The following is a 27,799-nucleotide window of genomic DNA, read 5'->3' as shown; positions in this document are numbered from 1 at the left end:
TCTTTTAAACTTGTTGGTAAAGACTTGTACCCTGATGTGGCAGGCTGGTTACTAACAACACAGGTGACAATTTGAAGTCAATAAGCAAAAATTCCAGGAAATATAAGTATAAAATGGCAACTTGTTACAAGATGAAGACACTTTGACAGAAATGGTTGCTTTTTCTCACAGGCAGGATTTGAAGGGAGAAATAGTAATAATTCATACTAAACTTGCAGTAATAAATGGAGATGCTAGGTAGGCAAACCAAGAGAGGTCTAGCCTGGGGTATAATTTTATGAATTTTTGCTATAGACAATTGAGTATCTAAAGTTAGTATATAAAGATCACCAAGCAGGGGCATGAAGAAGGTCAAGGACTGAGCTCAGGATGTTCCCAATGTTCTCTAGATGGTGAATTGAGGAGAAATTAGATAAGAAATTGCCCAAGGGCTGGTTTGTTGTGGGAGCCACATTCACCCATCAGAACTGTGAGCCGTGAAGAACTATAGAAGCAAAAAATTATTATTTTTATTTTTTGTATATATCTTTTATTGTAAGAATACTGTAGAGAGGGGTTACAGTTACATGAGTAAGGTATTGAGTACATTTCCTATCAAATGTGGTTACCTACTCCTTTATTTTTTCCCTACCATCCCTTCCCTCCCCACTTCCCCTTTTTTATTTCTTTATTGAGATTAAGTGATTACACAAATTTCACAGTATTGTGGGATAGGGATACTTAACTAAAGTCACAAACATATTTTAACCTTCACAAGGTGAATTGTCATTATCATGGTCTACAAAGTTTATGAACTCTACAAACTTTGACAATACAGCTATTTCTTCCACATTGGGTGATATGTACATTTCTTTCCTTCTGCTTAGTGTAAGCTGTTCCCTCTTTCTCTCTTGCTCCCTCTCTCTCATAGCTGCCCTTGAGTTGCTTAGTTCACTTTCATCAGTGTCCAGTGCAGCTGACACGCCTCTGTTCTATTTTTTTCAGCCATTTCCCACTGATTCTGTGCCTTCCTCCTAGCTTCCCTCAGATGTGCACATGTATATGTGTGGTCAAGAACCCATCTTGTACTGAGCATCAGTAGCCCGTACCTGTCACCTTAGCTGCTCAGGAGGCTGAGATCTGAGGATCACAGGTCAGAAAGTCTATGAAACTCTTATCTATAATTAGCCAGCAAAAAAAATCTAGAAGTGGAGCTGTGGTTTGAGTGGTAGAGAACCAGCCTTGAGGGGGAAAAACAAGCCAAGCAAGAGCCTGAGGACCTGAGTGCAAGCCTCTGCACCAATACACATCTACACTTACAAAAGGAACCCATTTGCTTTTCTGGATTTATTTACCAATTCCAGTAAATGGTGGCAGGGGACCACTGGGAAGGCGGCTGCATGCTGCTGAGTCAGATCCAAAGGTGACAAAGACTTCAAAGCAGATGAGTCTTGGTGTATAAATAATAAAGAAGGATGGGGGAGGATTGGGTGGTGGGGGGTAGGGGGGAGGTAGTGAAGGGATGTGAAGGGTAAACAAAGAGGAGGTTGCAATGCTTGATAAGAAATGTACGCATTATCCTGCCCATGTAATTGTCACCCCTCTGTACAGTATGTTCACAAAAAAATAAAATTAAATTTAAAAAAATAATAAAGGAGCTAAGACATGAGACATTGGACACTCACACTAGCATATGAGCCTGCACATTTATTTGTTTTCCCTTTTTTCCTCTCCCTTGGCCAACTTCCTTGTATTTATGTGCGATGATTGGATTCAAAGTTATTTATTGTATGTTTGTTCTGGGAGTGGGAGCACATGAGGGTTCCTCCTAGCGGCACCTCAGCCAGTCTTGTTCCCAGAAAGTCACCCCCTGAAGTGAACAGGTTGCTAGCTACCTCCCAAAAAATTGTCCAAGGAAGGTACTTTGACATAGGAGGAAACCAGTAGTTATAGAACCTTGGGAAGAGTACATTTGAATAGTCAATTGCTCAATTCTGCTAACAGATCATGTAAGATGATACCTGAGAACTGTTGGAATTAGCAAAATCATCCTTGTGCCTTTTCTTTTAAGGAGGAATATCAGATTCCATAATAACATGTTGTTGTTGTTTGTTGTGGGCTTGGGTTCTGTCCCTCAGCTTTTCAGTTCAAGGATAGTACTCTACCACTTGAGCCACAGCACCACTTCTGGTTTAATTGGGATAAGAGTCTCATGGACTTTCCTTTGAACCACAATCCTCAGATCTCAGCCTCCTGAGTAGCTAGGATTACAGATGTGAGCCACCGGTGCCTGGCCCATAATAACTTTTTAAAAACAAAATATCATTTGCTAATATACTAGACAATCTATTGTCTGCCTGCTCTTACTAGATTAAAGTTTTATGAGGGTGAGGATTTTGTTCTATTTTGCTAATTAACCAAATGCGGCACAGAATTGTGTCTGGTCATAAGAGTTCAATAATGACTGGTTTGCATGCCCATTGTGATGTTGCTTCACATCGAGGAATATGTTTTTTGGTTTTGGAATGTGTCCTTAAAGTGATTAGCATGTGATTTAGCCATGTCCTGGACTACTCTGGTGGCTTTTGTTTGTTCATAGCCTGGAATTTTATGATGCAGCTTGACAAGTCCAGCCTGTTCGGCAGGTGTACCTTGCAACAGTTTCATGACTCCGTATCTGGAACAATGAATTTTGCTATGAATTGGAGGAAAAAAATAATCTATGATCAGCTGGCTCCTCATAGCTTAGCATAGGTGCTACCTTTCCAACAGTGGAATTTCAAAGGAAATGAAAATAAAAAGGGTTTCAACACTTTGTTATTCTCCTTCCCTTCCCCAAATTAGTTAAGGATGACCCATTGCAACAACCATACTCAAAAGACACTATGTCAGGGAAATGAACAATTTGGGGGGGGGTGAGAGGTTGGGGTAGGGAGGGATAGTGGGAGAAAAACAAAGGAGTAAGTAACAATGTTGGACAAGAAATATACTCATGAGGCTGGGAAGGTGGCTCAGTGGTAGAGCCCTTGCCTTGCATGCATGAGGCCTTGGGTTCAATTCCTCAGCACCACATAAGCAGAAAAAATAAAAGCCAGAAGTGGTGCTGTGGCTCAAGTGGTAGAGTGCTAGCCTTGAGCTGAAGAGCTGAGGGACAGCGCCCAAGCCCAGAGTTCAGGCCCCACGAGTGGACCCTAAAAATAAATAAATAAATAAATAAATAAATAAATAAATAAAATGTACTCATTACCTTACTCATGCAACTATAACTCTTCTGTACAGCATCTTTTTAAAAAAATGTGGAACACTTCACAAATTTGCATGTCATCCTTACACATGCGAATCTTCTTTGTATTGCTCCAATTTTAGTATATGTGCTGCCGAAGCATGCACTCTGTACAGCATCTTTATAATTAAAAATTAAAAAAATAAAAAGGAGCTCCAGACACCATCGGATTGGAAAGTTACTTTGAGAATTTCTAAAATTTTCAGCTTTGGAACTAGTAGACAAGAGTTTGAGCTCATCTGTGGCATCAATGAGCTCTGAAAATATCACTAAATCACTTAAACATTACCTTCTTTATCTGCAATGTAAAAAACTAAGGCGTCTATTGTGGGGCCATTGTAAAATTAGAGGTAAAGGTATATAAATATTTTTTCACTTCAAAAACTCATAGATATTCTAAGAACAAGAAGGAGTAAAGAAGCTTCCCACCCCTCCGCCCCAGTCTTTATTACAGCTCAGGCTGACTTTGAATTCACAATCCTCTGGTATACCTTCGCCTCACAAGTGCTAGGGATTATAGATATGTGCTATCACACTCAGCTAAGAACTTACTTTTAATGAAAACATCATAAAATGGAAGATACTAAAGTATTTTTCCTTTAGTAGCTGACTTATTCAAGATCCATTCATGTTGTAGATGATTGTATTTTTTGTTGTTGTTGGTGGTGGTGGTCATGGGGCTTGAACTCTGGGCCTGGGTGCTGTGCCTCAGCTCTTCAGCTCAAAGCAAGCACTCTACCACTTGAACCAGAGCACCACTTCCAGTTTTCTGTTGGTTTACCAGTGCCCGGTTAGATTATTGCATTTTTAATTTGCATTTTCTGAGACTGAAATTTTATAATGCATATTTTATACAATGAAACTCAGTTGCATTTTTCCTATGACCACTAAATTCATGTCTATAGTTTATTTTTCAGAAGTTTGAAAAAGTACTAATTGCTATATATTTGCTTTTTGACAAGCTTCAGGTTTAAGTCACTTTAAAGTTTCCATTTCACTTTCACATAACCAATACCTTGTACAGTCATATATAGGATCATATTTCTCTCAGTTTTTGCTTGGTAATACTAAGGTTTGAGCTCAGAACCTTGTGCTTGCTAAACTGAGTGTTTATTCTATTTTCTCTATATAAGATCTTTATCTTAACCTTAGCTTTACTTGGTAGGTAACCATTAGGGTCTTGCTTCTTGCCTGGCTGTGCACTCTGCCTACTTTAAGCTTCCATGCAGGTAGGATACAGATTTGCACCAAACTCCTGTAGCTCTTAGTTTTGTGTGCCTAAGATAGCCTCAAATTCGGATCCCAAAGATTTCAGCCTGAATGTAGCTTGGATTACAAGTGTGAGTCACTGGTGCCCAGCAATGGGAGGAATTTTCTATAACTTGTATAAAGCCTCCTATTTCACAACCTACCCCCACCCCCAGCATTGGGGATCTGACTCAAGGCCTTGACTATGCTAGGCAGGCACTCTACCAGGGAGATACTTGGCCAGATGCCACTTTTTTTCTCTTAAAATAATTTTTTCTTTTATTTCTAGGAATTTATAACTGAACTTTTCCTCTTTCTCTTTCGTTTTCTCTGTGATAGTTTCCTCTATCCTCTCCTGCTGATATTGCTTAACAAGTAGACATGTAGCCACAGCTACACAAATACTTCACTGTAAAGGATGTTTCAGCATCATGGTGTAGTGGGCAGGCATTGCCATGGTAAGCATGGCGTATGCTGTCCTGGCATTTCCACTCTGGGAACTTTTCGGTATGTTTACTACACTTTCAGATGAGCTCTAGGGAAAGATAAAAATCACATTCACTCGTTTTATGGCTGCTTGGAAAATGCTCCAAACCAAATGCCAGAAGTTATTCGATGCATCCCGAGGAATAAAAATTTTCTTATATTGTCTAAATGGTTTCTTAAATCACTGATAAAGATGAACAGATTTACCTTGTAAAGGAGCAGGTTCTTCTTCTTTCCTCCTCCCCTTCCCCCCTTCCCCCTCTCTGTCCCCCTTCTCCTCTTCCTCTTCTTTTCTTTTGATGAAGGAGTGCCACTTGGGATGTAGAGCCTGATGATAAAATCTCATTGGCTAAAGCACTCGGCTACCATCATTCATGGGGTAGCTGCATATCTAATTGTTTCCCTTTCCATTATAACCGGTAAATGCAGCCACTGCTTTTGAGGGTATTGTACCTAAACCATTTTGGATTTATAACTATACGAATACTGGTTCCTTAACTTTCTGACAGTGACCGGCATTTGGTGGTTCCTAGGATGTTCTCAGCACCAGCTGAGACAGTATGTTATGTTCCATTGTATTTTGAAGGATGCGGGTGCATTTCAGTTTGGATGACATTTCAAAGTTAATCATCTCTCAAATTGTGAAACTCAAAAGTTGCATTGAAATTCCACAGGATAGCAGACTGGTTCAAACTGGACTTACTATATGGATTTAAAGTATGTGAAATATGTTGTATACACTCAATGGAATATTAGTCATCTTTAAAAGGAATGATGAGGGCTGGGAAGGTGGATCAGTGGTAGAGTGCTTGCCTTGCATACATGAGGCCCTGGGTTCCATTTCTCAGCACCACATATGCAGAATAAGCCAGAAGTGGCGTTGTGGCTCAAGTGGTAGATTGCTAGCCTTGAGCTGAAGAGCAGAGGGTAGCGCCCAGGTTCAGAGTTCAGGCCCCACGACCACCAAAAAAAAAAAAAAAAAGAAAAGAAAAAAAGAAAAAAGGAATGATGATATTTAGATGCTGCAAAATTGTATTACATGTATAGATTTATGCGACAGTCAGCAAAATTAGGTTCTATTTTTTCCCCTAAACACACCTATCACACTTCATAGTCACTATACAGCAACTCAGAAACTACTGAATACCATGGAAGTGGAAACTTCTAGTTTGCAACCTTTCGAGTGACATTCATGTAAGTTGTGTCAATGGTTCATTGCTTTAATAATAAGTAGTATTGCATGACACAATGTCCCACAGTATTGTTTATCCATTCAACTGGTATAGGGTATTTGGGCAGTTTCCAGTTAATGGCTGTACGTTTTTCTGTGTAAATATAAATTTTCATTACTCTAGGGTAAATATATAGGACCAGGATGGCTGGATAATCATTCAGGTGTGTTTACCTTTTTTTTTTTCTTGGATCCCGTCGTGGGACCTGAACTCTGGGCCTGGGCGCTGTCCCACAGCTCTTCAGCTCAAGGCTAGTGCTCTACCACTTGAGTCACAGCACCACTTCTGGCTTTTTTCTTTTTTGCTTATGTGGTGCTGAGGAATCGAACCCAGGGCCTCATGCATGCAAGGCAAGCGCTTTACCATGAGCCACCTTCCCAGCCTTACCTTTTTTTTTTTTTAAACAAGGATTATCAAGTTGTTTTCCACAGTGGAGGAAGTATTTTGCATTCCCATCAGCAAGGGCTGGAAGTTTGAAAGTTCAGTTATTCTTTTTTTTTTTGGGGTCCCGTCATGGGGCCTGAACTCTGGGCCTGGGCACTGTCCCTCAGCTCTTCAGCTCAAGGCTAGTGCTCTACCACTTGAGCCACAGCACCACTTCCGGCTTCTTTTTGTGTGTGTGGTGCTGAGGAATCGAACCCAGGGCCTCAGGCATGCAAGGCAAGCGCTCTATCACTGAGCCACCTTCCCAGCCCAAAGTTCAGTTATTCTATATCCTGCCATATTCAACTTGTTCATATCTAAAAAGCTCCTGGCAGGATTCCCATTGACAAATGGATGTGTTTATTGGGTTTCTCAGTCAATTGGCAAGCTATATCTCTGGGTTTTTTTTCATAGTATTTCTTAGTTTTCAGTATAAACATCCTGCATAGTTTGCTACAATTATACACAAATATTGCATTTTGGAGGAGCTACTGAAAATACAATTTTAATTTCAGCTTCTAATAGAGCCTGTCAGGAAATAAAACAAGTTGAGCTTGTCTGTGTTTTGTATTCTATACAACGCTAAATTCATTAAATTCACAATGCTAAAACCTCCTTGGAATTTTCTATGTAGACAGATGTAGAAAATTTCCTTCTATCTCCAGATATTTTTTATTACTTTGCTGGTCCTGGAGTTTGAACTCAGGGTGTAGATGCACTTTTTTGTGCAAGGCTAGTGTGCTACCACTTGAGCCATAGCTCCATTTCCCTATTTTTGATGGTTAATCAGGTGTTACAGACTTTCCTCCCTGGGCTGGCTTTGAACTGTGATCCAGGTCTCAGCCTCCTGAATAGCTAGGATTACAGCTATTAAAAAAAATTCTTTTTTCAAGTCTTGGGGCTTGAATTCTGGGCCTGAGCGCTGTCCCTCAGCTCTTCAGCTCAAGGCTAGCATTCTACCACTTAAGCCACAGTGCCACTTCTGGTTTCCTGGTGGCTAATTGGACTTAAGAGTCTCAAGGACTTTCCTGCTTGGGCTGGCTTTGAACTATGGTTCTCAGGTCTCAGACTTCTGAGTAGCTAGGATTATAGGTGGGAGCCATTGGTGCCCAGCTTTACAGCCATGTTATTTAAAAAAAAATATTTCTGGTCTTATTTGGTTGAAGTTTTCAATATTTTTAATATTGCAGTGAAGGAAGACACCTAGTCCTACATTGCCTCAAATATGATGTTAACTATAGTTTATGGGCATTTTTTTCCCCAATTACAAATGATTAACTTAAAATTGTTTTTTGAAACAAGTCTGATTGCATTGCCTAGGCTGGCATGGAACTCTGTGTTGCCTAGAAAGTTTCAATCTTCCTGCATTAGTCTCCCAAGTGCTGGGATTACAAGCATGTACCACAACATCAGTTAACTTTGTATGTGTGTGTGTGCTGGGACTGGGGTTACTGGGGCTTGAATTTAGGCACTCTGCTCTTCTTTTTGCTCATGGTTGACACTCTACCACTCGAGCCACACCTCTATGTCTTTTTTCTCCCAGGTTAATTGAGATGAGTCTATTGGATTTTTCTGTCCTGGCTGGTTTGGAACTTCAGATCTCAGCCTCCTAAGTAGCTAGAACTATAGGCTTGAGCCTTTAGCACACTCCTAAATGTGCAACTTTTATTAAATTCTTTTTATTCTTTCCTTTTTCTTTTTCCTCCTCCTCCTTCTCCTCCTCCTCCCTCTAATAGGGCCAGAAATCAGGGTCTTGCACTATTATCTCTTATTTGTGCCTTTTCTGACTAGTTGCCCTCCAACATCAGCCTTTCGTCTACATTCTCCAGCTGCTGTGGTCCCTCTCATTTCCATTCTACACACAGCCATGGGAACTAGCTGCTTAAATCATCTACATACTCACCAACAGGAGCGAAAACTGGTTACTATTGATTTGTGTGCATTCAGAATCTCTGAATGGAGAAGGGTAGTCTCTGATGCTCCCCAAACTCCTAGAGGAACACTACTTTCAGCTATTGCGAGAACATATTTACCCTACAGTGATTCAACAGTGGCACTACAGTTGGGCCCATGGGTTTCTGGAGCACCGTAAACATTCAACCAAAGGAAATGCTTATATCTCATCACTGAAGGCTCCCCTAATCAAGTAGTTGTTTCAGTGCTAGGGACTGAACTCAGGGCCTCACACTTGCTAGCAAGCACTCTACTAATCAAGTAATAATCATGTTTCTATCCCTTTGGTGTTCCAAATCTCTCAGGTAGGAGACTTGCTTCTGATTCTTACCAGACTTATCCACTTGCTTCTGATTCTCTTTAGAATGTAGACTAATAGTACTTCTAATACATCTCCCTCTTTAGGTGCCTTTGTTTTTCCCCTCTGGTGTTGGGAGGGCTTGTGCTTGGGGATTCAAGTTCCTTTGGCTAGCTTGCTCATAGCTTGCTCTATATTTTGAGTCTGCAGCCTGGCTTTTGGTGGCTAAAAAGCCACAAAAACTGGGACCTAGTACCAAGCAATAAGGGGCTGATTGTTTAAAAAAAGAGAGAGAGTGAAGTTGGGGACAGTTGGGAACAAAGTGTGGACCAATTTTCTTTGGAATTCCTTATAGTAACTTGAATAGGGCCATCAAATAGTATATAAATGAACTAGTAGACTATAAGTTTGGTTATAATGTTAAAATACATACATCTCAACTTTATAGAAATAGCATGCAGAAAGTGATAACAGGGCCTGTATGGAGTTATTTTTACCAAGTACATAGCTTCAGTTTTCCAAGATGAAAAATTTCTGGAGATCTGTTGTACAACAATATGAATAGACTCAAAACTATTATACATTTAAAAATGGTTAAGGTGGTAAAAAGAAAGAAAATGCAACATCTGACACTGAGATAACATGAAGAATTTATTTTGTAGGAAACCTCTACACAATGCCACAGATAGACAGCTCTAGTATGTCTATAGTACCATATACAAAAGGACCACTGTTCACAATGACAACACTAAAGCACTGAAAGATAATACAGTATTTTCAGAATGGTGTTGGTTCCCCCCCTGGCCCCCAGTACTAGGGTTTGAACTCAGGGCTTCATGTTTACATGACTTGTTTGGCTTGGAGCTCTACCACTTGAGCCACACCTCTAGCCCTACCTTTTGCTGGTTATTTTTGGAGTCTCATGGACTTTTCTTCCTGGGCTTGCTTTGAATCATGATCCTCCAAATCTTGGTTTTCTGAGTAACTAGGATCAAATGTGAACCAGGCTTACAATGACTGGCTGTTTTAAGGTACTCACATGGGTCAAAATTTTAACATTCTGACAGGTGGTAAGCCAGATAACCAGAGCACCTAGTCATATAACTTTTGGTGATTCATATCTTGGTGATAACCAAGTCTTTTGGTGACATATAAACTTACTATGTTCATCTGGCATATATCCAACACAAATAATTCCAATTTCTTGGTTAAGTGACATATTGCTTGACTTCATTAAATATAGTTAGACTTGCTTACTATACAAACAAATATACAACTAATCTAGTGTATAAAAAGTGCTGTACTTTTACAGAAATATTAATACCCTGACAAAGGGGTTTATACATGAATTTGGACTAATTATATCTATTTTTACTTATACCTAAAATTTACTCTCTACATTATGATCAAGCAATTTTGTGATTTTTATAAGAAAGCTACTGCTTTCAAATTCTTTTGTTTCCTCTTCACTTCTTAAAATCAGTACGTGCTTTAATATTTTTTTGGGGGGGACTTGTGCCTGTTCTTTTGCCTGAAAACAAATATGGGACTTATGTTAAATTAGTTCCACAAAAAGTATTAAAGACAGTTTCTCTAAAATGTACAGACTGTGTCAGTCCAATTCTCTTGTTTATATAATAACCTGGTAATACTGGGGAATATCTTCTAATTTTGAAATAGAATAACTTAAATATTAACACGTACCACTGTTACCAACATAATTGACCTTAGAAGCGTACAGATGGGAATATTCAATACAAAAAGCACAAAATCTACTAACTTTAAATGCTATCTGTCAAAGCCTACAACTCGTTTCCTTATGACCTATTCAAACAGCAATGTTTAAGCTACTCTAACATTTACACTCTAACTAGAAATTTATACGAAACACAATTTTATGTTCAAATATGGAAATAAGTAACATAATTCCAAAACCCAAAAGTATCCCAGCATTCTGTAAAAAGAAATAACCCCAACGGCTACATCCATGGTCACTAGCATCATTGTGCAGCATCTCAGGTACCTTAAAGAAAAAAAATACATTTACATTTAAGTTCCCAGAATTACACACAGAGTTTTGAAAGACAGCACATCAGCTTTATTTGTAGCTATACTGTAGATCAATTCCTTAGAACTGATATATACACAACAGACTCTAATCATGTTGTACAGTATTTCTTAGTTATAATAACCTATTAGACCAGTCTGCTCTATTATAAAATGGAAATTTATACTGATTTCCCTGCGTTAGTTACTGCCTGTATATCTGAACTAAATATATGACCCTTACCTAGTTCCGAGATATGATATTTTAATATTATAGTAGTAGTTCACACTCAAAATATTACTTTAGTAATAAGACTGGCTGGTCCACATGGAATAAAATTCTTTTGTCGCTAAGCATTGGTAACTCACGCCTGTAATCCTAGCTACTCAGGAGCTTGAGATCTGAGGATCATGTTTCAAAGCCTTCTGGGGCAGGAAAGTCTATGAGACTATGAGCTTCAATGAACCACCAGAAAACCAAAGTAGTGCTGTGGCTCAAAGTAGTAGCACATTACCATTGAGCAGAAAAGCTCAGGAATAGCAGTTCAGGCCCTGTGTTCAAGTCCCACTACTGATAAAACAAGAAAAATCCCAAACCTCCTTTTTCAATGAAAACTTTTTTGTGTGTGCCAGTCCTCGGGCTTGAACTCAGGGCTTAGGTACTGTCCTTGTGCTTTTTTGCTCTACCACTTGAGCCAGAGCTCCACTTCTGGCTTTTTGGTGAGTAACTGGTGCTAAGACTCTCACAGATTTTTCTGCCTGGGTTAGCTTCTAACTGTGATCCTCAGATTTCAGCCTCCCAAGTAGCTAGAATTACAGGAATGTTACCTAACTTAATAAGAATTTTGTGTGTGTGCACTATTGCTGGGGCTTGAACTCATGGCCTTGCACTCTCAGTTGGCTTTTTCACTCAAGGCTGGTACTCTATTACTTAAACCATACTTCCACTTCTATTTTAAGCACTGTAAGGTGTACACAGCATGCCAACAATATGTGGTTTGTGTTAGACTTTCTACAAATCTATAGATCATTCAGGGCCTCATCAAGATTCTCCTCTAAAAACTGTATGTGACAAAGAGACAGGTACTTGAGTATCCTCATATATATTAGGTAGAATGCAAGTATGTATGGGATCAACAATTACAAAAATAAATGTAGAGACTTGCATTCTTATATAACCCCTATATTTTTTTGTTGATCATGGGGCTTGAACTCTGGGCCTGGGCGCTGTTCCTCAGCTCTTCAGCTTAAGGTAAGCACTCTACCATTTGAGCAACAGTGCCACTTACAGTTTTCTAGTGGTTTACTGGAGATAAGAGTTTCACAGACTTTCCTCCTTGGGCTGGCTTTGAACTGTGATCTCAGATCTTAGCCTTCTGATCTGGGAGGATTACAGGCATGAGCCATAGGTACCCAGCCTACTACCTCTCTTGATTTAGAATAATTTTTCATTCTTGTTGCATTTAATCTAAAATCTTTTATTTTCTTTTATGTGCTAGTCCTGAGGCTTAAACTCAGGGTTTGGGCACATTCCCTGAGCTTTTTTTGCTCAAAGCTAACACTCAAATACTTGAGCTACAGCTCTATTTCTGGCTTTTTGATGTTTAACTGGAGATGTCTCATGGAATCTGCAGCCTGAGCTGGCTTCAAACTGTGATGCTCAGATCTCAGCCTCCTAAGTAACCAGGATTATAGGTATGAGCCACTGGAGCTCAGCGTCTACAATCTTTTTTAAAAAAAATTATTTTTTTTCTTATAGTCAGTCAGTTTCAACCAACTTCTTAAAAACTTACCATATCAACCAGAGCGACATACATGAATAAGCCAGCAGTAAGTGCAAATATCCACATAGAAACATTTTCAGCATAATGGCCAATGAAAATTCCTGTTGCCATTCCCAGATATGCCAGCATGGCTGACAAAGCGTTATAAAGCACAGCCTGCTTAACGGTCATGCCTGCCTTCAGCAAAACAGCAAAATCACCTTTAATGGAAAACAAAAGAAGATAATAAAATACTTGAAAATCATTCTAAAGACACATGACCAAGAAACTTCTCAATTCAAGAAAATTCTGATTGATTTGAGACAAGAAATAAAAAAAAGGAGCTAGTGGAATATCTGAACAGTAAAGTGTCTGCCCTAACAAATGCAAGGGCTTAAGCTCAAACCTCAGTAGCACCAAAAGATAAAGACAACTTTGAGAGAGAGAGAAAAAAGAAATGCTTAGAGTAGAGGAGAATTTATCAGTATATATCATCTCAACAGCATTATAAGCTTAAAAAATCATTTAGCCAATATTCTTGGCCATTGTTTGAAAAATAAATCTATTGCACTGTCTTCAAAGAATCACCCACAAAAGGGGAAGGTGAAGAACATACAGCAATGATCAGCAAATGAAAAGATAATATATGGGAAGAACTGGATGTAGCCCAAGTGGTAGAACCCCAGGTGTAAGTGAAAAAGCTAAGCAAGAGTATAAGGCATGCAGGGGCTGGGAAGGTGGCTCAGTGGAAGAGTGCTTGCCCTGCATGTATGAGGCCCTGGGTTCCATTCCTCAGAACCACATAAGCAGAAAAGGCCAGAAGTGGCACTATTGCTCAAGTGGTAGAATGTTAACCTTGAGCTGAAGAGCTGAGGGACAGTGCCCAGGCCCACTGTTCAGGCCCCACAACTGACCAAAAAAAAAAAAAAAAAAGAGTATAAGGCATGCATACATGCATGTGCATACACACACACACAAAATAAATTTTAAAAATACGTATCTGGCCAGGCACTGGTGGTTCATGCCTGTAATCCTAGCTACTTAGGAGGCTGAGATCTGAGGATTGCAGTTCAAATCCAGCCCGGGCAGGAAACTCCATAAGACTCTTATCTCCAATTAACCATCAAAAACCAGAAGTGGCACTGTGTCTCAAGTGGTAGAGCACATGCATTGAGCTGAAGAGCTCAGGGACAGCACGCAGGCCCAGAGTTTAAGCCCCACAACCAACCAAAAGAAAACATATCTGAATGTGGAAATGGGGCATAAAAGACTTAGAATGAGAAGCATAAGTGAGAAGTTGAGGCTCATGCAAGCACTGGGTAGCAGAAAGGAGGACTTCCAAATAGCTGAATGCATAGTAAGGAACAAAAGTAAAATGGTATTAGGGAAATGGTGTCTGAGAATATGTAGCCATCATTAGGAAACAATGGGAAGAAAAACAAAGACATGGAGTGGGATCTAAAATGAGGACGTTTTGGGTCTGGGAATGTAGCTTAGTGGTACAGTGCTTGCCTAGCATGCATGAAGCCCTGGGTTCAATTCCTCAGTACCACATAAACAGAAAAATCCAGAAGTGGTGCTGTGATTCAAGTGGTAGAGTGCTAGCTTTGAGCAAAAGAAAAAAAAAAGTAAAGGACAGTGCCCAGGCCCTAAGTTCAAGCTCCAGGATTGGCAAAACAAATAAACAAATAAATAAATAAAATGAGCAAGTTTCAACTTCTAATAGCAAAGAATAGTCAAGATACAATTCTTCAATTCTCTTTTTCTTCTGCTTCCAATAAGGTTCTCTTTTCCAACTCCCCACTGTTAATTGAAGATGATTTTTTTGTGTGCTGTTGTCTTATTTCCAGTGTGTTAATGAAGACAATTACTGATGTTACCAGTGTGCCTCCACTAAAAGATACTTGGTAGGGGAAAAAAGAGGGACTCAGGTACTTTTTTGGCAAGCCCATATAGTCAAAAATGTGTATGTGGGGTGAGACTCTGGCTGGAAACAAACTTGTATCCAGTAAGAAAACAAAGTCATTTTGATATGCTTCATTATATATGGTTCAATGCACTATTGGGCTATTGTAATCTGCTGTTAAGAATGCCATACACATATTCTAGTTATTACAAATGAGGGAAACCATGCAATCTACTTTTCTTTGGGCCTGGCTTACCTTGAGTAATATAATTTTTTCCAGGTTTTTCCATTTACTTACAAATGGAGCAATGTCATTCTTTTGGATAGAAGCACAGAACTCCAGTTTGTATACATACCACATGTTTTTTTGATCCATTCATCTACTGAGGGGCATCTAGGTTGGTTCCATATCTTAGCTATGGTAAATAATGCTGCAATGAACATGGTTGTGATGGTGGCTTTATAGTGTGGCCTGGTTTGTGTTCTGTTTGATAAATGCCCAGGAGTGGGATTACTGGATCATAGGGGAGCTCTATGTTTAGTCTTTGAGGACCCTCCTTACTGCTTTCCAAAGTGGCTGAACAAGTTTACACTTTCACCAAGAGTGTAGTAGCCTTCCCTTTTGGCCACATTCCTGCCAGCATCTGTTGTTATTAGATTTCTTGATAATGGCCATTCTAACTGGGGTAAGATGGAATCTCAATGCTTTGCATGATTTGCATGCAATTATTTCTATTTTTTTGTTTTAGTTTTCTGCACCATTTGTCTTGTATATAAGTTTTTCTGATTCATGGAAGGAAAAGGGAATCTCAGAAACAGCAGGACAAAGGAAAGAACTAATCCAACAATGATACTCACTAGACACTACGTTGGAAATGAACTATACAACTGGGTATAGGTGGGTAGGGGAGTAGGGAGGGATAAGTGGGAGAAAATGAGGGAGGGGATAACAGTATTTAAAAAGAAATATACTCACTACTTTACTTATTAACTGTAATTCCCACTCACCACCTTTACAATAAAGACTTAAAAAAAGAAAAACTCAGCAAGGTTAGCAGAATATGTGAAGGCCTTGGAGTTAAGAAGCTAAGGCCAGCAACTCTAGGACATTTCATTCACATGGAAAAATCACTTATCTAGTTCTCTTACCTAACTCATGAGGTAACTCATGACAGAACACGGCCACTGAAGTACTTAGCCCACTTGATAAACCTTCAGTAAAAGCAGCACCTGTGTAAAGGTCAATCAGAAGGGGGTTATTATTAGATGTGTTTTAAAATCTTGATATACAAAATGAAGTAAACAATTAATTGTATTTTGGTTGTGCATAAATACAACCTTTCCAACCCAAACCTTAACTTCTCCATAGAAATATTCTATTCTATTCAGTCTAAATAGCTCAGAGAAGCACAGGAGTTACAAGATATAAGTGAAGACTGAAGTATGCCTTAGAATGAGTACATGATCTTCTACAAACCTGAAAAGTAACTATTACTTATTCAAGAATCTAAACTGACCATAAAGTTTGGAGAAAAATAATCTTCTGCAATTAAGAGTATGAATGTTTTACTTTTTTCAGAGTTCAGTATGTAATTAGACTTGACTTCAGTCGTTTTTAAACTATTTCTTTTCTTCAATTGTCTTAGAAACAAATAGTACATCTTGTTGCAAAAAAATGAGTACATTATACAATCATCAACCAAGATTATTCTTTTGGACATTCCTTCTTTGTCTGCTTATGCTGTATAGAAAATAGTGAAGGAGGCAGAAAGTAGACTGCCTGAGAACCAATTCCTGACTAAAAAGAACAGCACTACATCCTTGGGCAATTGTGTCATTTTTCTAGGTCCCACCTGCTCAACTTGTATGTACTTCCATGGTTCCATCCAGAATGAAATCACATGGTTTTAGGTATTCTATTATCTCTCAATTATGGTGTAATCATTTAATGCAAAAATTCTGTAATTCTCTGGCTAGAGACTGGTAACTAGACTGATCAAAGTATATGAAGAATCCTTTAAGGATAACAGAAAAGATGATGCTAAAGATTTTACCTTAACAAGCACAGTTTCTATTACTAAAAAGGAAATATCAATGTACAGGGAAAAACCTTGCACATATTCTATACTTTAAAGCACAGTCTCCCAATCTTTTCTTTTTTGCCAGTCCTGGGGCATGAACTCAAGGCCTGGGCACTGTCCCTAAGCTTCTCCTGCTCAAGGTTAGCACTATACCACTTGAGCCACAGTGCCACTTCTGGACTTTTCTGTTTCTGTGGTACTGAAGAATCAAACCCAGGGCTTCATGCTAGGCAAGCACTCCACCACTAAGCCACATTCCCAGCCTGAAGAATGACTTTTGATTGTTACAATGAAGGCTAGGCAAAGTCCCTAGCACTTAATATATGGAACATTTACTGAGTACTTTATTGTCTAAGTAGCCAAAAATAACATTTTGAGAATTTTGGAAGTCACTCATATCTAACTTATCTAAACTAACTTATGCTTTGATAAACTGGATTAGGTATTTAAATGACAATTCTGAGTGAACTAGCAAGGAACAAATATGTAATACCAATTGCAAGGCCATCACTGAAGTTGTGTAGGCCATCGCCCATTATCACCATCCAGGCTAAAGTGGCAATGCCAGCATCTTTTAACTCCTCCCGAGAATAGCGCTGACTGTGACTGTGGGGGTGGTGGTTTTGGTGGTGATGGTGATGGAGAATATGATGGTAATCATGATGGTGGTGAATGAGGTCATCTGACTGGCCCAGTGTATCATGGAAATGTGAATGGCATTTGTTCTTGCACCCTCTGGGTACATATTCATTGTAGACTTCTTGAGGGTGAGCATGAGCTATCATGACCTCTTCTTCTTCCAACATTGCTGGCTGTTGAGAATCAAAGTGGGAGGGCTCTTGTGAGTCTGCTCGTAAATAGCTTTCAGGTCCTAGGAATAAATGTAAGAGATATTGGGACAAAAATCAGAATACTTCTGTCAGTGTGCTTGGACAAATTTTGAATATCCCCACTAACATTTAAAATCAACAAATGATTTTAAAGCACAAAAACTCTTGCATCTGGAAAACGAAATCTTAAGAGCTAAAGAGAAATATCAATAGAGTTGAATGAATTTTAAAAAACAAATGATCTCACATATTAACAATCCATTTTGAGCTGGCATGTAGTACTTATAATCCCAGTACTCTGGAGGGTGAGACAGGGAGATGGCTTGAATCAGGAGTTCAAGAGTAGCTTGGGCAACATAAAGATATTAAGAGCCTATCTTTTTTTTGTTGGTCATGCAGCCTGAACTCTGGGCCTGGGTGCTGTCCCTCAGCTCTTCAGCTCAAGGCTAGCACTCTACCACTTGAGCCACAGCGCCATCTCTGGCTTTTTCTGCTTATGTGGTACTGAGGAATGGAACCCAGGGCCTCATGCATGCAAGGCAAGCACTCTACCACTGAGCCACCTTCCCTATCTTATAAAAAAAAGAATATATTTTAAACATTAAACTTCAGAAACTACCCTTACATTCTCCCTTAATTTCTTTTCCCTCTCTGTATGTTGAAAGATGAGTTCTTCTGATCATAAAAGAATCACGTTCTTGCTGGGCATTGGTGGCTCACACCTGTAATCATAGCTACTCAAGAGGTTGAGATCTGAGGATCACGGTTTAAAGCCAGCCTGAGCAGGAAAGTCCATCAAACTCATCTCCAATAAACCCCAGAAAACTGGAAGTGGTGCTATGGCTCAAGTGGTAGAGCACTAGCCTTGAGCTGAAGAGCTGAGGGACAGTGCTCAGGACCAGAGGTTAAGCCCTATGACTGACGGAAAAAAAAGAATCACATTCTTATTTTTGAAAAAATGTTATGTTAGGTATTTAAAATACTTATTTTTTAAAAATACTGAGAATTAGAAATGAACAAATAATCCTGTCATCTATTTTCTTCTTTTTTAGAAGGGACAAATTTAAGAGATAGACTATTCTAACTAATTTTTTTTTGGGTCCGGTCGTGGGGCCTGAACTCTAGGCCTGGGCACTATCCCTCAGCTCTTCAGCTCAAGGCTAGTGCTCTACCACCTGAGCCACAGCGCCACTTCCGGCTTTTTTTCTTTTTGCTTATGTGGTGCTGAGGAATCGAACCCAGGGCCTCAGGCATGCAAGGCAAACACTCTACCACTGAGCCACCTTCCCAGCCCCTCTAACTAATTCCTTTATCATCATGAAGAATTTATTTTCTATTTGGGCAAAGAAAAATAAACTTTAATGATATTTTTTGTCTTGTACATTGTTATCAATTTTCTTGGTAGCAACTTTGAGTCTCTTGTCCAATTCTTTATTTTTTTATGGAGCTGTGTTTTGAACTCAGATACCCCATAAACACTTTACCCTCACTTGAGCCATGTACTCAGCCCTTTTTCCTTTAATTATTTTTCAGCTAAGATTATAAGGTGATACTGGAGAACAAGTGTAATCACACAGCTTTTCTAATACAGCATTAAATTTTAAACGGTCTTCAGAAGTTTATATTTACAATGTTCTAGAGGCATTAAAGTTATAGGAATCCATAATAGAAGATATATAAGAATAGGATGATAGGCACTATTTTAGGGGGTGATGGAGTGTTTTGTATCTTGATTGGGGTGGTAAAAGGATACATTTGTGAATGTATCCTTTTTTTTCCCTTGAATTTTGCCCTTCTAAAAAGGAAACACTATACTTAACATATTTAAAAAAATGGGTAGAAAACAGAAATATAATTTACTTTCATAGTCAGCCATGATTTCACAGGAGCTCAAAGTAGCTCTGAGCTATGTATGACTTCAGCTACTTGTGGAGGCTAAGATTGGTTGGTTGTGGTTTGAGATTGGCCTGAGTAAAAAGTTCATGAGATTTCTATCTCAACTAAGGAAAAGCTGGGTGTGGTATTGGATGCTTGTCATCCCAGTAGCAAGTAAGTAAGATTGTGAGTAAGTAGCAAGTGTAAATAAGATTGTGGACCAAGCCAGCTCAGGCAAAAAGTGAGTCCTTATTAGAAAAGTAATTTAAACAAAAAGGGCTGGTGGAGTAGCTCAAGTGGTAGTTGGCCTGGCAATGCAAGACCTTGAGTTTAAACCCCAGTACTTCAAAAATAGAAGAAAGAAAGAAAAGAAAAAAAACCCCATCTCTTTATGAACTAACTTGAAATTCACATGTCTATATGTAGTAATAATACTTCCCACTTCCCACAGACTGAGGTCTTATTCAAGATTTCCTTGGAAGCCAATCAGAAGTTATGTATCACTCCCCAGGGGCATACATGTCCTAAAGTTAGTTACATAATGTGAGGGATGTGAGCAATGTGTCTCTGGTTTCACTGAATATTGCAGCTTGAAACCAATTCTAGGGATTCTAGTGTTCCAAAGAAGAGTCTTTGGTTGGGGGAAGAGCCCTAATTCTTGAGTATTTTCTTTATGCAACTCAGTTCTGGTTATCTCAGGGTCAAATTTCAATCTTAATGTTGCAAAATGTCACTAGGCATCCACACTGAGCCCTCCAGCAGTCATTTCTCTGCAGAAACGTCTCATGATTGCAGAGCAAAGGAGGTACAGCAACCCATTTCTACATGAGTTTTATTTCCCAATAACAAACACAATTTCTGTTAGTCTCATACTACCCAAGACATCGTAGGGAGAATATTCTCCCCAGAGCCATGTAAATGTACTTACATTCTTCTTACATATATGCAGGATCCACTGTACCTGTACCCTGTTCCATAGGCTTCCTCATTTCCAACTCCCCCTCACCTTCATGGCAGGGTCTATAGAGCCCTCTCCACTATACACCATGCTCATTTCCTAGACACAAATCACTTCATGGATCCCAAGTCCTCAGGGAAAATGCAGTTAGAGTAAGCACATGCTCAAAGACCTGAATCTTGTTCCTCACATGGCTCCCTATAAGTAGCGTGGATCCACTAAGTTTGATGTCATAGAGACATCTGGGAGTTTTGATCTAGTTTTCAGTAAGTATGAGACACTTTTAAAAAGCAAAACAAAAGGACATGGCTCGGTCTCTTCCAAATGCTTAATCCTGTTACAAATACTAGACCATCAACTCCTTCCAGCATTCAGAATCTCTCAAGACACTCACGATCATCTGTGTCTACTTTTTCTTCATTTGTTGAAAGTTGAGATTCATATTTAGACAACTGCTTCTTTATCTCCACATCATCATCACTTTCAGGTTTTTTTTGGTTCTAAAACAGAAAGGGAAGTGAAATAGTTGATTTGTTCAAGTGGCCAGGCTTTAAACAAATAAAGACAGAACCAGACAACAGAATTAATGGATTGCTATTGGAAGGCCAGGGTTTATACTTAATTGCACAATACCCATTATGTATAGTAACTGCCAGGGAGGTAAAGAATGCTTGAGATATGTAAGAAAATCACATTCATTTTCTTGAAAGCTCCCTATACTATTTACTCCAAGTGTGGTATTATGTAAGGAATGTGTCAGAAATGTACACTCAGGCCACTCAGACCAGATAAATAAGAATGTAAATTTTAATTAGTTCCTTGAGTGATTGAACTACACATTAAAATTAGGGCCTCACAAATTCTTAAGCATATGCTCTATGACTGAACTATTTCAGCCAGCAGGAACTTGTGCTTGCTAGGCAGGTATTCTTCCACTTAGCCATACCCCCAGTTCTTTAAGCTTTAGTTATTTTTTTCAGGTAGAATCTTGTTTTTGCTTAGGGCAGGCCTGGGCTGTGATCTTTCTATCTGCAGTCTCCCATGTACCATGCCATGGGGTCTTACCTTACTTTTTGCATGGGTGGCCTAAGACACAGTCCTTCCCAATCTCTACCTCCTGGGCAGCTGGGATCATAGGCATCAGCAACTATGCCTAATCTTTTTTATTTTTTGTTTTGCCAGTCCTGGAGCTTGAACTCAGGGCCTGAGCACTGTCCCTGAGCTTCTTTGTGCTCAAGGCTAGTATTCTATTACTTGACCCACAGCACTACTTCTGGCTTTTTCTGAGTAGTTTATTGGAGATGAGAGTCTCACAGGCTTTCCTGCTTAGGCTGGCTTTGAACTGTGATCTTCAGATCTCAACCTCCTGAGTAGCTAGGATTATAGGCGTTGAGCACTGGTGCCAAGCCTGTGCCTGATCTTTCGGCCTAATCTTTATATTTTCTTCAACTATAGTGCCTTCATCAGAGGAAATACTTAAATACTTCTGAAAATAAGTGAATTAAAAAGTTTTTTCTTTTCCTTCCCCTTCCCCTCCCCCGCCCCCCACTTCTTATTTCTTCTATCTCCTATTCCCACTTTTCTTTCCCCATCTTTCCTTCTGCTGGGAATCACATCGAAGGCCTTGTGCAGGCTTAATGCTCCACTATGGAGCTACAACCCTATAACCTCAGCCCTAATATTCTTTTTTTTTTTTTTGCCAGTCCTGGGGCTTGAACTCAGGTCCTGGACACTGTCCCTTAGCTTCTTTTGCTCAAGGCTAGCACTCTACTACCTGAGCCATAGTGCCACTTCTGGCTTTTTCTATGTACATGGTACTGAGGATCAAACCTAGGGCTTTATGCATACTAGGCAAGTATTCTACCACTAAGCCACATTCCTAGCCCCCTAATATTCTTTCTAATTGACAAGTAGTAACTGCATGTGTTTTCAGAGTGAATTTAGAGTGCCTTCAGTAGTATCTATTACTGCTTTATTTTCCATTGGGCAATAACTCCAGAACTTATGCCGTAAACAATTCTTTTTGCATTACAGATCTCAATATCCTCCATGCTAGTAGTATAATGTAAAACAAGAGAAATTCAGTCTCATAAGCCCCTATTATCCACAGAAAGGATTATATAATGATTATATAACTGTTTGCATGCAATCTTCAATGTATTTCACAAAAGAAAAAAATCAGTGTGCTATTAAGAGTGTATATTAACGAGGCCTAATATTTCAGTACAGGATCTAGGGAAACTGTGTGACAGCTATATCAAGACTTAAAGGTAAATAACAGTTTGATGGGGAAGGGTAAAGGAAAGACTATGCTATGAGTAAAGTGAGAGAGGACCTAAAGTAGGAAGAGGCTTGAGCAAGAAGGGCCTCGAGCAGCAAGGAGTCTGAAGCAAGAAAGGCCTCCAGCGGTAAGGGCTCTGAAGCAAGAAGGGCGCTGAACAGCAAGGCATCTGAAGAAAGGCCTGGGGCAGTAAGTGCTCTGAAGCAAGAAGGGGCCTGAGCAAGAATGGACCTGAGCTTCAAGCAGCAAGACACTCAAAACAAGGGCTCTGAAGCAAGAAGGGCCCTGAGCATTAAGGGTCTCTGAAGCAGGCAGGGCCCAGCACTGAGACAGAACTAAAAGAAATTCAAGGTGGCCTCATAGAGCCCTCTATAAAAGATGGTTCAAAATGAGGCTGGGGTAGTTAAGGAGTCTAGATAATGCAGACCATGTTAGAAGTAATGTAATATGTCCACAAAGCAACTGGAGGTCACTGAAGGATGTTAAGTAGGCAGACTCATAGGATTTCATCTTTTTGCTTAAACAAATAGTGGAAATGAAATAGGAAAGGAGGAAATAAAAATAAAGTGGACAGGTTAGTTAGAAGGCAACTGCTAAGTGAGGTGGGAGATAACCAAGCCTAGTCTAGAATGACAGGAAGAAAGAAAAGTGGAGGGAAGTTGAGAACATTGGCTTAAGAAAATGTGGCTAGAAATGGGGAAGAGGGAATGCCATAAATACCTCTATGATTCCTAGCTCACTAGCACTGGTAAAAAGTTCAACTATTGTAAGGGTCTAACTTCATGTCTAGTATTGTTATGTAACAATAATCAGAATGCAGAGATTTCACACTGAAGAATAGAGCTGTGGACTAATGAGCTACTGGAAATCTCCCAGAGTGTAGTTTAAATTTTTTAAGGAAAAATGTTAAATCAAAAGCTTTGTGATGGGCTCAAAGCACTCTGAACACTCAGAAACAAAATAACTCCACCCCCCCCCCCTTTTTGTGTGTGCTGATACTAGGGCTTGAAGAGTCTGGGCACTCTCCTTAGCTTAGCTTTTCTGCTCAAGGCTAGAACTGTACCACTTGAGCCACAGCTTAACTTTCTGCTTTTTGGTGGTCAACTGAAGATAATGAGCCTCACAAAACTCCCAGCCTGGGCTGGCTTCAAATTGTGATCCTCAGATCTCAGACTCCTGGGGAAACTAGGATTACAGGCATGAGCTACTAATGCCTGGCTTTTTTTTTTCCTCTTTTTTTTTTTTTTTTAAGAGAACCAAATAAGTTAGAAAATTACTAAGGAAATAAGACTAATGTTTGGATGCCCTTCATAAAAAGCAAACAACATTTTCTACAAAAGGAATAAAACATGAAGGTGGCTTTGGGAGGGATGGGGGAGACTGATGAAAAGGGTGATATTTATCAAGATGCATTGTATTTACAAATTGACATGTTGAATAGTAATGCCTTAAAGATAATTAAAAATCCAAAAGAAGGGCTGGGAAGGTGGCTTAGTGGTAGAGTGCTTGCCTTGCATGCATGAGGCCCTGGGTTCGATTCCTTAGCACCACATAAGCAAAAAGAAAAAAGCCGGAAGTGGCACTGTGGCACAAATGGTAGAGCGCTAGCCTTGAGCTGAAGAGCTGAAGGATAGAGCCCAGGCCCAGAGTTTAGGCCCCACGACCGGACCCAAAAAAAGTTTTTAAAAAATCCAAAAGAAAAGAGGGAAGACTGTCTAAAAAGTATTCTTACTTGGCTGCCTCATTTTCTTAAACATTCACTAAATATCAATAATCTCTTATGTATGAGACATTCCTTGTGGAACTAGAGATAGAGCAGTAAATATGACCCAGGGTTCTGACTCTTAAGAATTTACATTCTAGTAGCTACTATTTTAGAGCACAGATGATTAAACTTCTCTGAGTTACACCTCCATTATGTTATGCAAAATATAAATGATACGTAGGAATATATGGAACATACAGTATTGCCTTTTTGTTTTATTTTGTTATAGTGCTGGGGATTAATGGCTCATACCTGTAATCCTAGTTAGTATGGAGGCTGAGACCTGAGGATCACAGTTCGAAGCCTGATTCTTGAGCAGGAAAGTCCATGAGACTCTCACCTCCAATCAGCCACCAAAAGTAAAAACTACTAGAAGTTGAGCTGTGGCTCAAGAGGTAAGGCCCCAACCTTAAGTGAAACACATATACTGGCATAACATGGATTTCACAGCTAATTAATAACTATGGTTAGATAATACTGCTCTATATTATTATGAAGATGGTAATTTTTTTGACACAGTCTTATCATATAGGTCAGGCTAGAGTCTTACTATGTATGCCCAAGTTGGCCTCAAACTCTTGATCCTTCTTCATTTACCTCTTTAGTGCAGGGATGTACTATCATACCCAGCTTGCAGCAGAGACTTTAGTGAATATAACATACACAAAGGCAAATACTCGTAAGACAGATGCTGTCCTACTCACACACACACTTGCTTCCCACAGTGCTAAGAATCAACTGTGTTTAGTTTTCAACCCTCTTCATGCCAGTTATACTTGTTATTATAATTGCACAGTTTAATTACATGTTGCTCCAATTCTAAAATGAGGATGAGAATAGCTAGTTTTTTTTTGTGCTCAAGGGAAGTGCTCTAGCATTTGAGCCACAGCTCTACTTCTAGATTTTTAGTGATTAACTGAAGATAAGGGTTTCATGGACTTTCCTGTCCAGGCTGGCTTCAAACTACAAGCCTCAGATCTGACCTCTTGAGTAGCCAGTATTACAGACATGAGCCACCAGTATTCAACTAAGAACAGTCACTTAACTAGCAAAGTCGAGTGGCAAATTAATACTAACTAAAAAAAAAAAAATCAAATTGGGTAAAACTGTATAAAAATTTGAAAACTAATGTCTAAGTTTTTTTAGTCAGAATAATTCTACAAATCTGTAATGTTTTGTTCTATTTTAGAGAAACCAAGATTGCAAACTGTAGGTAAAGTATAGTTTGGCTATAAAAACAATAAAAATAGGGCTGGGAAGGTGGCTCAGGGGTAGAGCGCTAGCCTTGCATGCATGAGGCCCTGGGTTCGATTCCTCAGCATCACATAAACAAAAAGAAAAAAGCCGGAAGTGGCGCTGTGGCTCAAGTCGTAGAGCGCTAGCCTTGAGCTGAAGAGCTGAGGGACAGCACCCAGGCCCAGAGTTCAGGCCCCAAGACCGGACGCCCCCCAAAAAATAAAAAAGATATAAAATTCAAATTGAAAAGAAATTCTGAGCCAGGCGCGAGTGGCTCATGCTTATAATCCTAGCTGCTCAGAAGGCTGAGATTTGAGGATTGTGATTAGAGGCCAGCCTGGGTAGAAAAGTCTCCATGAGACTCTTCTCTCCCATTCAAAAATAGGAATTGGAGCTGTGGCCTGAGTAAAGCACTAGCCTTGAGCACAAAGAGGCTCAGGGACAGCGTCCTGAGTTCAAGCCTTATGACCAAAAAAAAAAAAAAAAAATCTGACCAACCTCCTATAAAATTCTCTAGATGTATATTCATCATTTTAAGAGTCTCTTCCAACAATCTTTTCACTAATTTACTGTATCACATCAGATGAAAAGAGACAGATACCTTGTAAGACTCAAAAGTATTTTTATTTTTTTCCCCAAATAAAAAGCCTACTACCTGTCTTCATACTACTGTATGGTCTAATTTGCAAATGTTGATCACATTATTTAATCAAAAGTACCAATAAATATTGGTATCTTCAATGCTCTATTTATGCTTTGTGTTTTGTCACAAGGTTTATATAGACATTCATCCTTGACTTTTAGTCTTCCATGAGTTTCAAGAAATAGGGAAGATAATTCCAGGGTTATCAAGATATAGAATTGTTCTACATAAATGTTTCTGGGATCAAAAAGTACGTTGAAAGTACAAAACCCTTTCCAACCAAAGATCATATATCCTATAAGCATGGTAGTGCCTGCCTATAATGCTTTGGGACATAGAGGCAGGACAACTGTGAGTTCAGAGCTAGCTTAGGCAAAGTCAACGAGACCCTATCTCAAAACACACAAATACGAAAAAATGAGGACCAGGAATGGTGGTGGTCCACGCCTGGAATACCAGCTACCTAAGAGACAAGGGGACAATTGCTGTCTGAGGCTGGCCCTCACAAAAACTTAAGACACTAGCAAAAAATCAGTAATTAAACAACAAAACAAAAAACCTGTGGTAATGATGGATCAGTGGTAGAGTGCTTCTTAGTAAGAACAAGCTCCTAAGTTTAAATTCCTGCATCACAAAATAAATAAAAGAAAAATTCATCCTGGACAAGCTATCCTAAAAACTCACGTAAGAGCGCTACACTGAAGAAATGTTTGATGCACGTAAGTACTCAATATTCTTTTTCTTACCTTTTTCTTCTTATCCTTAAACTGCTTGATCAGGGTGAGTACATGTTCAACAAGAAACATGAAATACAAGCCTCCTAGAGCTGTCAGACCTTTCCACGTGGAATCAAAATAGGTGCTTTCTTCTATGTTTTGAGAAGAGAGATGACTGAAAAGTGGACCTCTTTTCATTTCCATTGATGGTTCTTCATGGCTATGACTGTGGTGGTGACTTGCGTGAGACTGAAAAAATGGTATGTAATTTGTAAATTCATTAGTTTCACATGTCAGAAGAATTGGCCAACACAGTAGGGTCCATTTTGAAATTATTCAGAATTAGGCAATTAACAAGATACTTCAAAATTGAAAAGGCATTAAATTTAAAATATGAGGGGCAGTTAGCTCAGTTTGTTATATGCTGTAGCACGTAGTCGAATTTAAGTTTATTTTGTGTAAAGACAGATGCACTGCCTGCTAAGCTTCATAATAAATAGGTAGAGAGTATTCTCAAAGTATGACTAGTTACCATAGCCACAGTTAACAGGGAGCTACTACATAAACCTGCACATAATGGCTACAGTTACTGTTTCCAGATGAAAGGTTCAGATCAGTGCCATCAGACCACTGCCATCAGATCAGCAGCCTGTAAGAGTCCTAGTCTGTGTATAGTGATAGGCCTGGCAGGTCCCTGAGATTCAGATGTATGGACTGACACGCTGCCTGTAGCTGAGTGCAGTAGTAACTATTTTTTTTTTTTTTGTCGGTCGTGGGGCTTGAACTCTGGGCCTGGG

General features: G+C 39.4%; 1 protein-coding gene and 1 pseudogene across 5 annotated transcripts in view; both read right to left on the bottom strand.

The window, feature by feature from the left end:
• Positions 1–4,718: 4,718 nt before the first annotated feature.
• Positions 4,719–10,121, bottom strand: LOC105984568 (annotated as a pseudogene).
• The window catches only part of Slc39a6 (solute carrier family 39 (zinc transporter), member 6), a 24,841-nt gene continuing 6,886 nt past the window's right edge, over positions 9,845–27,799 (bottom strand). For 4 of the 5 annotated variants that reach the window (XM_013014949.1, XM_013014951.1, XM_013014948.1 and 1 more), the window contains 6 exons: positions 27,033–27,251; positions 20,756–20,861; positions 17,192–17,569; positions 15,767–15,847; positions 12,742–12,932; positions 9,845–10,925 (listed from right to left, as the gene is read on the bottom strand). In XM_013014949.1, the coding sequence (XP_012870403.1) occupies positions 10,773–10,925; positions 12,742–12,932; positions 15,767–15,847; positions 17,192–17,569; positions 20,756–20,861; positions 27,033–27,251 (1,128 nt within the window). In that variant the 3' untranslated portion in view covers positions 9,845–10,772. Of the gene's footprint in view, positions 10,926–12,691; positions 12,933–15,766; positions 15,848–17,191; positions 17,570–20,755; positions 20,862–27,032; positions 27,252–27,799 lie in introns of those variants that run through there. The other variant, XM_013014952.1, reaches the window with a different exon arrangement.

Source organism: Dipodomys ordii, unplaced genomic scaffold (assembly GCF_000151885.1).
Source record: "Dipodomys ordii isolate 6190 unplaced genomic scaffold, Dord_2.0 Scaffold25, whole genome shotgun sequence".
NCBI lineage: Eukaryota > Metazoa > Chordata > Mammalia > Rodentia > Heteromyidae > Dipodomys > Dipodomys ordii.
The sequence above is the reverse complement of the archived record's forward strand: the minus strand, read 5'-3'. Positions and strand labels throughout refer to the sequence as shown.